This window comes from Camelus bactrianus, chromosome 20 (assembly GCF_048773025.1).
Source record: "Camelus bactrianus isolate YW-2024 breed Bactrian camel chromosome 20, ASM4877302v1, whole genome shotgun sequence".
NCBI classification, from domain to species: domain Eukaryota; kingdom Metazoa; phylum Chordata; class Mammalia; order Artiodactyla; family Camelidae; genus Camelus; species Camelus bactrianus.
The window spans coordinates 39,327,410-39,339,552 of NC_133558.1; the positions used below are offsets into that span (position 1 = coordinate 39,327,410).

General features: G+C 34.7%; 1 protein-coding gene across 3 annotated transcripts in view; it reads left to right on the forward strand.

The window, feature by feature from the left end:
• Positions 1 to 12,143, forward strand: part of KHDRBS2 (KH RNA binding domain containing, signal transduction associated 2) — a 644,953-nt gene that overhangs the window by 453,245 nt on the left and 179,565 nt on the right. For all 3 annotated transcript variants that reach the window (XM_074348987.1, XM_074348989.1, XM_074348988.1), the window contains exon 7: positions 7,799 to 7,881. In XM_074348987.1, coding sequence (XP_074205088.1) covers positions 7,799 to 7,881 — 83 coding nt within the window. The remainder of the gene's footprint in view (positions 1 to 7,798; positions 7,882 to 12,143) is intronic.

The window sequence follows — 12,143 nt, forward strand, 5'->3', positions numbered from 1 at the left end:
AAACATACCCTGGCGTGGGGATTTTACACCAAGCCTTTAGAGAAATAACATCCTTTTATAAATTCAAGACTGATTTCCTTTTTAGAGTGGGATCTTCTTGAAAAAAAAAAATGACTATATTATTACAGTCTATGCCTTCATTTCCTAGTGAGATAAAGGCCAATTAAAGACAGGAATAGGAAGTAGATTCATGTAGAGTATTGTGTAGCCTGAATTTCTCTTCCCAGGAGACACCTTGAACAATGGTTATTTCTGCCCTCATCTGTATGTTGATCACTTCCAGAGCTATGTCTTTAGCCTGGACTGCTGAGCTTCAAAATCCTGTATCCAGTTGTCTAAAACTCTCTCTCTACGGCATCAAGGTTATCTCCTGCTATTCTAACTGCCTCCCAGGGAAGCACTTAATTCTCTTTGAAAGAAAATACATTCAGGCAAAAGCCTTCACAAATTTCTGTACACAAGATCAAGAATTCAGTAAAAGAAAATAATAAGGCATGGTAAAAAAAAAAAAAAACCAACAAAAACCAAGAGAAAAATAAAGACACAGGTGATTCAGTTGTTGGAGTTATCATCCAGGGGTTTTATTATAATTATGATTAACATATTCAAGGAAGTAGGGGGGACAAGTGGAGCCTGGTCCCCAAAGACTTGGAAATGTTTAAAAGTCAAAAAGATGTAACAAAATGCAGATCTGTGTATTGGCATTCCACTGCTGGAAACGTTCATGGCTTCCTTGCCTTTTGGATACAAATAAAGTCCCTACCCGGTCATAGGAAGCAGTTCAGAGCTGACTCTTACCTACTTCTTTAGTCCAACTGCCTACCATTTCTTGGGCATTTTGTGCTTTAGTTAGATCCAGCTGCTGAGCGGTTCACCAAACACAGTGCTTTCTTTCACGTTGCCATGCATTCACACTGGGAAACTGGAGTGCTATCACACCACCCACATGTCCATCTAAAAAAAATCTATATTTATCTACAAATAACCATCTCAAATAAGGCCTTCCCTGAAAAATTCCACTTAAAACCCTCAGACAGATTGAGGTGTTCCTTCCAATGTGCTCCGATTGTCCCTGTTGCATAATCTGTTGAAACACTTTCCACCGGTATTTCAATTTTTTCTACACCTGTTGGTCTCCTTTGGTAAGCAAACAACAGCTGTGTGCTAGAGCTGACTTGTGCTGGCTCCGAAGATCCCTTGTAAAATTCCCAGGGATTTTGTGAATTGTTTGTTAAACACAGCCATTATTAAAAAATTAAATTATATAAACTTGAAATAAATTATATAAAGATGAAGAATCAGTATTTAAAAACTCAATATCTAATTATTTCATTATAATCTATGCTTGAGGTCATGGCTATTATTCTGTATGGTGGAAATAATATATCCTGATGTATTATATATATGTGTGTGCTGTTGTTTATTTCTTCCCAAATCTGTTTTTAAGGATGTCATGTTGATAGCTTGAAATAAGCCACCATAGGGTGTTTACACCACAGATACTGGCAAATGCTAACAGCCCAGACTTGATCTTTTGTTACAGTAATCATGTAGACAAGAGAATTATGGAGAAAATGTGAATAACGCAAATTTAACTTAAATGTGTGTTTACATTGTGACTAGACACAAAATTGAGGAAGTATTCCCTTAGTATGTAAAAACTATTGTCCAGTTCAGAACAAATTTGCTCACGTCAATGACAAATGAGTCAAGTTCTGACGCACACATCTGAGGGCTCCCTTTCATTTTGCTTGCCAATGTAAATGAAAATTTCAAGTGACACTAATGCAAGAATTATACAGGTTCATCAGTACAGAAGTGTCTTTGCTGAACTGAAGAGTAATCAAGTTATCTGTGCTGTGATTTATTGTGGTGTTATGGTAACAACAGAATTATAAAAACTGATAGTACTTTTTTTTCAGGAAATAACAAGTCATACTGAAGTTACATGTGCACAGACCCTAAAATGAGTTCTGTATTTTATCTATAAATTGAGTGCTATAGATTTTATTTTTAATATAAATGAAATATAATTTTATTTTAAATATAAATTAAATGTAGCATTTTATTATTATTTGTAAATAGTGCACTCTATGTCAGTAAAGTTTATAATGATGTAATATCTACACGTATACATACTCATGCATATAATTTTTTCAGAAAGACATTTGTTAAACCAACATCGCTGGCTGTGAATGTCTAAAAGGCAGGAATCATGTCTTTCTTTACAAGATAATAGGTAGTTCCATGGTTAATATAAAGTCTGATGAATTACTATTAATTTAAGCTTATGTGTTGAGACACTGTCATTAGTTTTGAAAGTCCAAAATTGGTGCTTAAGAAGAAGGGGTATTTATTATCAAAATGAAGCCCTTAAATCAAGAAAGAAAACACAGGCAGATTTGGGCCAAGAAATCCATTTTCCAAAGGAGGTCTAAAAGAGGCTGGCTTTGTAAGATTATGTGTTTATAGTAATGTGCATGCATCCCCTATGCCGCTGTGCCCAGTACGCAGAGGTGCAGAGTCATCTGTGGTTCACAGGACACTGCAAAGAACTTGTCCTGTTCTTTCATCATTGCACAGGCCTTCACGTCAGGCCTGCCTTTCATACTGCGCCTTATGTTAAATGTCGAGGACTTGTTGAAGAACTGGAAGGTAGCCAAGACTGTGTTTCCTAAAACTCCTATGAAGATCTGCTTTTGTGTGGCTCAAATATAGAAAACTAAAGAATTTATAACTTCTTTTTGGGAGAGGGTGTAGCTCAGTGGTAGAGCGCATGCCTAGCACACACAGGTCCTGGGTTCACTCCCCAGTATCCCCACTAATAAATAAATAAATGTGCCTAATAACTTCACAAATATGAAGAAATTCTAGATAAAAGGGATATTCTTCATGACCACGTTCCAGAAAAAGAATGAATTTTTTGTGAGAGATGCCAAATCACCTGTCTTCAGCTAGAAGGAAGGAAGTTAAAACTTTTAGTTGCAGACGGAGGTTTTTATTTTACTGGGACATCAGGTGTACCCTTTATTCTTTAGGAAATTCTACTTTGAGGCCATGATAACATAGGTAGCCTCTAAAATAATTTTAATTTTTTCAGTAGAAATGTGCTAATAGGCTGGGAAATAAGATTCCAGTAATTTCTTCGAAGGAAATAGCAGAAACAGTGGAGCAAACAGCAGAAACAAGTGGGAAAAATTTAGACTTTTTGGTCTTTTACGTTTTTATTTCTTAGTTGGATGCTCATATTTAATTTGACTCCCTTGCAGTTATTGACTGGCCCTTTAGGGGGCATATCTATTTTCGTGATTCATCTTAGAACAACACTAGCATGATCTGTAAGAAAAGCATGTATATATTTACATTGAATGTTAGAAAACAGAAATCAATGAAGTATTCACATTTACTTTCTCTTTTACAAAAGTACAATTATTTAGGGACTACTGCACAATATGCTTGATGAAGCTGTGGGCTGTCAGGGAAGATTTCTATCCTGTGGATTTTCTGTGTTAAGGCTTTTAAAAAGTGAAAGTGTAAATGAAGAAAGAAAAAGTAATAGTCTTCCACAGATGCGATGACAAAGCTGTTCTTCATATCTCTATTCGTCTTTTGTCATATTTCACGTTCAGCAGTGATTGATTTCAGTCGATCCATATTTACGCTGGATGAGATGGCCTCAACTGTGTTAACTTGACAATTCAATACATATTTATTGAATGAATACTCTGTGGTGTATGGTATGCCAAACACCACAAGATATCAAAAAAAGTGATTCACTTGCTTCTCAGGAGCTTAAATTCTAAAAAGAGAGAAAATTGTAGAAAATAACTTTGGTACCTGTTTCGACATTCTGGGTAGCAGTGACAGAAAACAACAGGCTATTAGAATTCAGAGGACAGATGGTTATCATAGGCTTAGTAGGAGCCGGAAAATCCCCCTGAAGATCATTGAATATAAGTGGCCTTTAGAAATCAGTAGCATTTTTACAGATGGAAACAGGAGGAAAGAAGAGAATTCAGGGGGCTGGAGGCCCTGAAGACGTGCGCCTGCCCCCTGCATGGCTGTTCTAGCCCCTTGCTACAGGACACTAACACACCCAAAAAAATAGAACAAGACACAACACAGCTTGCTTGCCTCCTGTTGGAAGCTAGAGCTTTTGAATCCTGAGTAGGAAGGGAAGATGAGTGAAGCTAAATTTTTATAATCTGGGTAGAGGAACAATAGAGGAACAATAACCCAGGTACTTAAAAAGAGACCCATGTGGCAAATATCATTAATCCCCCAGTTACCAGCCCAGGTGGTTCCGCAGGATAGAGAACTGGGGACAAACACTGTCCACTGCAGCACCGAGATATTCTGTGATGTTAACTCTTATTCCATCAGAGGGGAGATGAGGCCTTGGGATGAGACTAGGATGCTTAAATCTCACCTGATACACAGAAACCTCCTTTCCACACCCTAGCAGTTATTAGAGCGTGTGTGCTTTTAACTGAGGATACACATTTTAAAGGATGGCTGGAAGATGAATTTATAGAATTCTCCCACTGAGAAAACAAAAGCAATAAGAGAAATCACATAGGGAAAAAGATAAAATGAATGCGCCAATCCAGGAGATCCAGTATCTTACCAGTGAGAGTTCTAGAAAGAAGGAAGAACAATGAAGCATTTCCCAGAACTGGAGGGTATAAGCTCCCAAACAGGAAGAGCTCCTTTAGTACCCAGCACAGGGGGTGGAAGGAAGCACACACACATGAGCACAGCACTGGGAACTTTTAGAACGTAAGAGAAAAATTGTAAAATCAACCAGAAAGAAAAAAAAAAATAAAATGAGACAAAACAAAAGTAGGTCACAGACGAGTTGCAGGAATTCTCAACACCACATGTATGTAATGATAGAAAACATTGAATTAAAGCCCTCAAAACAGTGATTGAAAATAATTTTTAGCATAAACTTCCATACTCAGCCAATCAGTCAAACACGGGCCAAGAATTTTAAAATTTGTGAAAGTTGGCACAATATCATATATGTAGTATTCTTTCAAAAATATTCCATGGGAATGCAATTAAGAGAATAATCAGATTCAGAATGTGGGGCAGTCTGCAAAACCACTGGTATAGACTACTCAAAAAGGCAGTGTTATAGGAAGCAAAAAGAGGTTGGAGGACTATGTTATTTACAAAAAGACTAAACAGATAATAATGACCAAATGCAATTCATGACTCTTGACTGGATTCTGATTTAAAAAAAAAAAAAAACTAACTATAAAAGATTTTTGGCAATAATAGAACGTGGCCTATGGACATCACATAGATGATATTATGAAATTATTGTGAGATTTTGGAGGAAGCAATAATACTGTGTCTGTGTAAGCATATTCTTATACTCAGGAGATGTAAGCTGAGGTACTTAAGGATGAAATCATATTTCTGGAGCAGACCTACCAATGGTTTAGAAATATATATATATATATAGAGAGAGAGAGCAGTTTAGTTTATTTTGCTATTATTTATCTTTTCTGTGTAGTAAAAATTCTTCACTCAAAAAATAAAAATAAAAAGACTAGGTATAGAGAGAGTGTGACATTTAAAGAGAGAGAGAGAATGTAAATATTCTTGTCCAATACATCTCTTACTAGAGTTTACTAAAAGAGATGTTGCAGCAAGAAATGAGAGCAAGCAGAAGATGGAATTTGGTAAAAGGAAACTCTACACAGATTGTGGGGCAGGGGAAGTTTGAGGAAAACTACTCTGCCTTCAGATGTAGAAACTGAGCAGTTTAGATCGGAGTGCAGTGACACGGTTCTGCGGGAGGTCGTCTTCATGCAAAACAAAAGGAAGTGATAGATTACCTAATGTTTGGAATATTTGCAAATAGTATTGCTAGTTTAGTGTAACTATTGGTACAGCTGAAGATGAATAATTCTAAACATAGAGGAAACCAAGAAAATAATAAAATAAATGGCTAATTATTAACTTTAGGAGAAACAAAATGGTACACGAACATTAAGCAGAATTATACCCATCTATTTGGCTCACTGGTGAATAATAATTATTTATTACTCAGTGACAACTTCCACACTTACTGGTTAACAAACAATTATGATGAAGCTATATTAAGAAGACAATTATAGGGAGGCCTATGGGAGGAGTCTATAATAGGGCTAAATCCTTACCAACTCAAATGGGCAGTCAATAGAAAGACAACTAAAATTCATAAGTCAAGCAACATAAATTTAAACATTTTTTAATGTTTGATAAATACTAAAGTGATAGATGAAAATGCTAAATGAGGACTGGAAGTTGGAGAGTGACAAGTAGCTGCTGTTTTTTGGACATAAACTTTTTAGTACTATTTTAAAATAATCTGTATATAATATTTTTATATACTAAAATTAATTTTAAATTAATATTTTTACAAATTCCATGGGAACCTAATTAGAACATTCAAAGATCAAATGGAAAAACTGTCCCATACTGAAGAGGAAAAATATGATGAAATGGGAATCATGAATGGAAAAATAGAAGAAATTGAGATCAGACTCAGAAAACCTTGCAATTATTACGTATTATGTAATGGGTAAACTAGATGTGGAAGTAATAGAGGCATAATATTTTTAAAACTTTCTTAAGTTGATGAAAAATACTAGTCTTCAGATTCAATGGGCTCAAAGTCTTGGTCAAATTTAATGTGGAAACTTTCACATCTGCACATTTTTTTAGTTTAAATTTCTGAGCACTATAAAGAGAGAGATTGTAAGCCTCCAGACTGAAATGATGTTATGAATTGGTGGGGTAAGATAGAAGTACATTCCAAACAAAGAAAGCAGTGCACCAGTAAATACTTGTCCAAAAGCAGAAAAGCTAAAAGTTTTCTCCAAAGTGAGGAGTAATCAAGATGGATGATTAGGGTTTAGCATAGAGTCAATGACCACAAAGGAAAGAAACTGAATCACTCACAGACATGTAACTACTGTGTGGATTTGCTAGCTTGCTTGCACATTCGGCAATCACAAATCTGCATTAGCTTTTAGTGTGAACTTGGATAATTAAACCACCACACAACATAATTTTAGTCATAATATTTAAAAGCCATAGAATGTACAACAAAGTAAAAAGATCTTTATTTCAATTCTTTTTTTGCTCATCCTTTCTTTCTTCCTTCTTTTTTTTTTTTCTTCCTTCATTTCTTCCTTCCTTTCTTCTTTTCTTTTTCCTTTTCTTTTTTTCCTTTTTTTAAAACAATAATTACTATACCTTTTTATGGAAAATTCAACACAATTTAAGAATCCAGAATTTTATTTTCAATTCTAATTATGATTATTATCAGGGGAAGAAAAAAAATCCAAGTGGAGTTGTAACAAATATGTTAATATCACCGTTAGGTTATCATAATAGTTCTTATCTATTCATAGTATTTAAAATTTTATTTTGAATTTCTTAAATTGTCTTCATTAGTATCAATCAAAATTCTAAATAAATCCTAGACTAGGTATTGCTTCTTCAATAATATGATGAGTTAAATTCTTAAACAATATCTGATCCATGAAAAATTAGTTAATGTTGTATGGAAATTGTTAATCTAGTAAAATGTGATGCAGAGCAACTAACCAAACATAAAAACTTAATCTTGTGTTGTACATCAGAAACTGACACACTGTAATTGACTGTACTTCAATTAAAAACAAACAAAAAAACTAAATCATGGTCAAATTATATATAAAATCTCATTAACCCAAAAACCAGATCATAATTACTCAAATTGATTGCAAATCCATCTTTCTACCATTTTCTGCCTCAGGGTTATGATGATGGCTACGGCGGTGAATATGATGACCAGACTTACGAGGCTTACGATAACAACTATGCCAACCAAGTGCAAAGGTGAGGTATATGCCGTCTAAAGCATCCTTCTTAGGATGATTTCTAATCCTGCCATTTTGTTTCTTGCATGTGAATATCAGTTATATTACATGAGAGTTTCTAGTAGTGTTTTTCCTCCACTGTCTTTCTGAATTATTAAGTTGCTTACTAGACTGCGAGAGTGTGCTATTTTAAAACAAGATGATTATCAAAACCAATCAACTCATTAAACTGGTATTTAATTTTAAAAAACTGTTATTTTTAGTGAATTCATAATTAAGACAACAGTAAAACACAGCACTTGTTCCATGTGGATTCCCCCACCAATGCAACTTTCATTGCAAAATTTTCAAAACAAAAGATAGAGAAATGTTATTGGTGCTCTGAAAAGAGGGTAATTCTTCAAACGTCTTATAGAATTAAGAATTCCTTTCCTTTCTTGATAGATCTCTTAGTCATTGATGGATGAATCTCTTTATATTGACTCAAAATTTATGATATCAATGAATTTTTTAGTTTTCTGAAGTTATATTTATTTATTATTTACATGTGGTAAAATGTGCCCATTTAGGGTACAGTTGTGTAAGTTTAGCCAATACAAACTATCCTGTAACCACCACTGAAATTAAGATATAAGGTATTTTTATCTACCCAGAAAGTTTTCTGATTACTCTTTAGAGTCAACTTTTTTCCCATTTAGGCCCAGGGAACCACAGTTCATTTGTTGTCACTACAGTTTTGCCTTTTCTAGAATGTCATATAAGTAGAAGCAATACAAAATGTATCCTTTTCAACTTGGCATCTTATGTATTTGGTATCTATTCATGTTGTTGTTTATGTCAGTATTCTGTTCCTTTTTATTACGGTGTAGTGTTTCATTGTATGGATGTACCACAGTTTCCTCATTCACCAGTTGAAGGGCATTTGAGTTCTTTCTATATTTTGTAATTATGAATAAAGTTGTCATAAAACAAATACATTTTTAGAAAAATGTATCACCTAAGTATTTTCCCTGAAAATATTACAAAGTTCATGGGAAAATACAAGGAGTCCTTGTGATAATTAGTTAAATGATTCTCCCCTATTTGTGATGGACAGAAACCAATGGGACTAATTATCTCAAAGTCATTATAGTAGTGACCATTTATGGATCAACTTTATTGACACCCAAAGATATTTGGATATATTAAGTAATCTTTGGAGGAGGAAGGTGGCAAAGAAAGAAACAACTTTAAGGTCATTATGGAGTGGAGAAAATCTACACATATTTCATAAGTGTGAATTTTTCATGGCCCAAGGGGACAACATAGTGAAAGATGTGAAAGGGAATTCTATATAAGGAAACCACTCTAGGCAATAAGGGAAAAACAGACTTCATGTGAACAGATACCTTTCAAGCTCAGTATAACTTAAGATATCATTATGGAAAGGACTACTTTCCACTTTGAATCATTGGTCACTTTGTCGGACGGTGAATGAAAGAGACATTATGAGCCAAGAGCTTCTGCTTCAGGTACTATCTTAATTGTTCCAATTACTCATTGGAACACAGCACAATAACTTAGGAGGAAGGGAAGTTTTGCTTCACATCACAGACACTAAATAGAATATTGTATGCAAATTGGCTACATGTTGAAAATATTTGCTAATATTTTCAATCAGAATTCTATTTCATCATTGTATATTAGTGCATAAAAATAGTGCTAATAAAGTTCTATAACTTGTTTCAGAAACTGTTTGGCAGAAAACATAATTATCACACACTACAACACTACTAGAATAGAGTAAAATCATTTCTTGATGTAGCTCTACAGAGCTACACTCAACTTGTAGAGATTTTGGAATAATTTTCTGAAAGTGAGAAACTTTCTGCATGTTATTCTGGTGAGATTTAATTGGGTTTCATTCACCTTAAGAAACAAGGGAAAAGAAAAAATGGGGATTACAACTCTTCTTGAATATTTGAAAAGTAAATACTAGGATAATTGAACATAATTATGTATAAAAATTAACAGCAATATAGGATAATCTTGGGAAAAAACATTTTCTCTTGTTTCAATTAAGTATAATTTATTTGTAAAAATGTATTTTCTATGTACCCTGCTCCCTTATCTTTTCCCTTTCTTATCCATTCAATTTCCTGTGGCTAAATTCTTCCCATCCTCCTAGACCCAGCTCAAAAACCAACTCTTCCAGAAGTCTTTCCTTAATCCTTTATTTGGGAACAATATGTTTCTACCCTGAATACCGACAGCATCATATCTTTATTTCTCTGCATCACTTTCTATCTCTGCCTTGTATTTGGATCATTTGTGTTCATGCCCTTGTTTCTCTTACTATTTGCCCAGACTCCTAGACTGATACACCTGCATGACCCTCATAGCAAAAAGCACTGAGTCTTTTATAGGATATATGCTGAATTGATGATTGCTCAATGCATCAATGTCAGGCCTAAAATGTACCTACATGAAGGAGATAAAAAGTAAGAGCTTCATGCCTCAAGAAAATATAATATTCAGAATAATATGTATCATTTTTACTGATAAAATATTTATGTGTTTCTAAGATATCTTAATGCTAAACCAGAAATGTTAAAGAAAGCAGGTCATGAAATTAGTTACAAAGATACTAATATTCTATACTATAACAATTATAAAATACCTACGTAGTCAAAACATATACTCAATACTGTTATATTATCTGGCATGCAAATGGTTCTCAATTAAGATTTATTGAATAAATGAATGAAAAATGAATGAATGCAGCATTGAATAAATGAAATTAGTGCTATTATTTCTGAAAACTCTGTGAGGAAGAATTTCAAAGTATAATACCAATTTGTATTAGGAATAGATAAACACTGGGAACATTTATTATATAATGAATTAAATTCCTACCTTTAGATTACTTCTATTGATCCAACCATATCACCAGAAGGTAAGATTAACAATTTAGTTAGATAAGCACTTATTAAGTGATTACGTGTGCCAGAGAGTTACTAACCATACAGTGACAATACTTATTTTTCAATTTTTAAATGTATTTTAGTATTTTCTCCTAATAACTTGTTGTATGATGAGGAGTCATATGCAAGTTGCATGTATATTTCAATTAATATAAGTGAAGCAACTACTATAGAGTAATCAAGTGTTAGGAATTAGAAATGAGGAAAAGTCTATTCTCTACAAGAATCAGTCTGGAATAGTTTCTTTTTCAAGAGATGGTTCTTTTCGTTGGACTTTTTAAAGTATTATTTGGATTTATGGAGGGAAATGGAGAAAGTTTCTAAAGAAGTGGAATAAAGAGAAATAGATGGGGTTTGCCAAGATGGTGGACAGAAAGGATGCAGTGCTCACCCTCTCCCATCAATACATCAAAAATGATAACTACACACAGAAACATTCACACAGAATACGTACTGAACCTTGGCAGAATATCTCCTACAATCAGAATTATAAGGAAAATTCTCACAAAGCCTGATAGGAGAAAAACAAAAGTAAAAGGAAATCAAGGTGGTACCTGACTTTGGGGAGGGAGCAGCAAAGGAGGAAAAGCATCCTCCCCCTAGGTGAGCTGGCTGCCATGAAAGGATTTGCACTGGTGGCTTTCTGGGTACAAAACCAGGGCAGGATACCAACATTTCCACAGCTCAGGCAGGGATAAGGGCAGTGTCAACAAAGAGTTATTTGTAAGACCACATAGCAAATGACAGACAACACCACAGAAAGCACTTCCCAGTGGACGTCTCCTGCAGAATACTCAGCAGCTTGTCTTCCAGCAGAAGTGCTACCATCCCACCTACCAAACAGTGCAGCTCAGAAAAGTGTCTGGAAACCTTTATTCCAATAACAGAGAAGCAGACCCTGTCAGGACTGTGACAACCACAGAGCCAAAAGGAGGCCTCATTCAATGATGATGGCAGGCTGTGGGCACCACAAGGTCAGCCACATGCCCAAGAGGAAAGGCATGGCAACCATCTATATTAGAAACAGCTCCCATAACAAAACATTAGATGCACACCGTCTACACAGAGATGCTCCCACATTAAAAAAACAAAACAAAACAAAACAACTCTTCAACCCCATAGTAGATAACTGTTACTTCTAAATTCATAGAGTAAAATAAATATGAGTAACATGAAGAAGCTGAGAAACCACCCCGAACACTCCCAGTTAGCAGAACAAAAGAAGCCCCTGAAAAAACAGGCAGTGAAATAGATCTTGACAGTCAACTAGATCCTGAGCCCGAAAAAGAGGTGACAGCTGCACTGGAGGACATAAGAG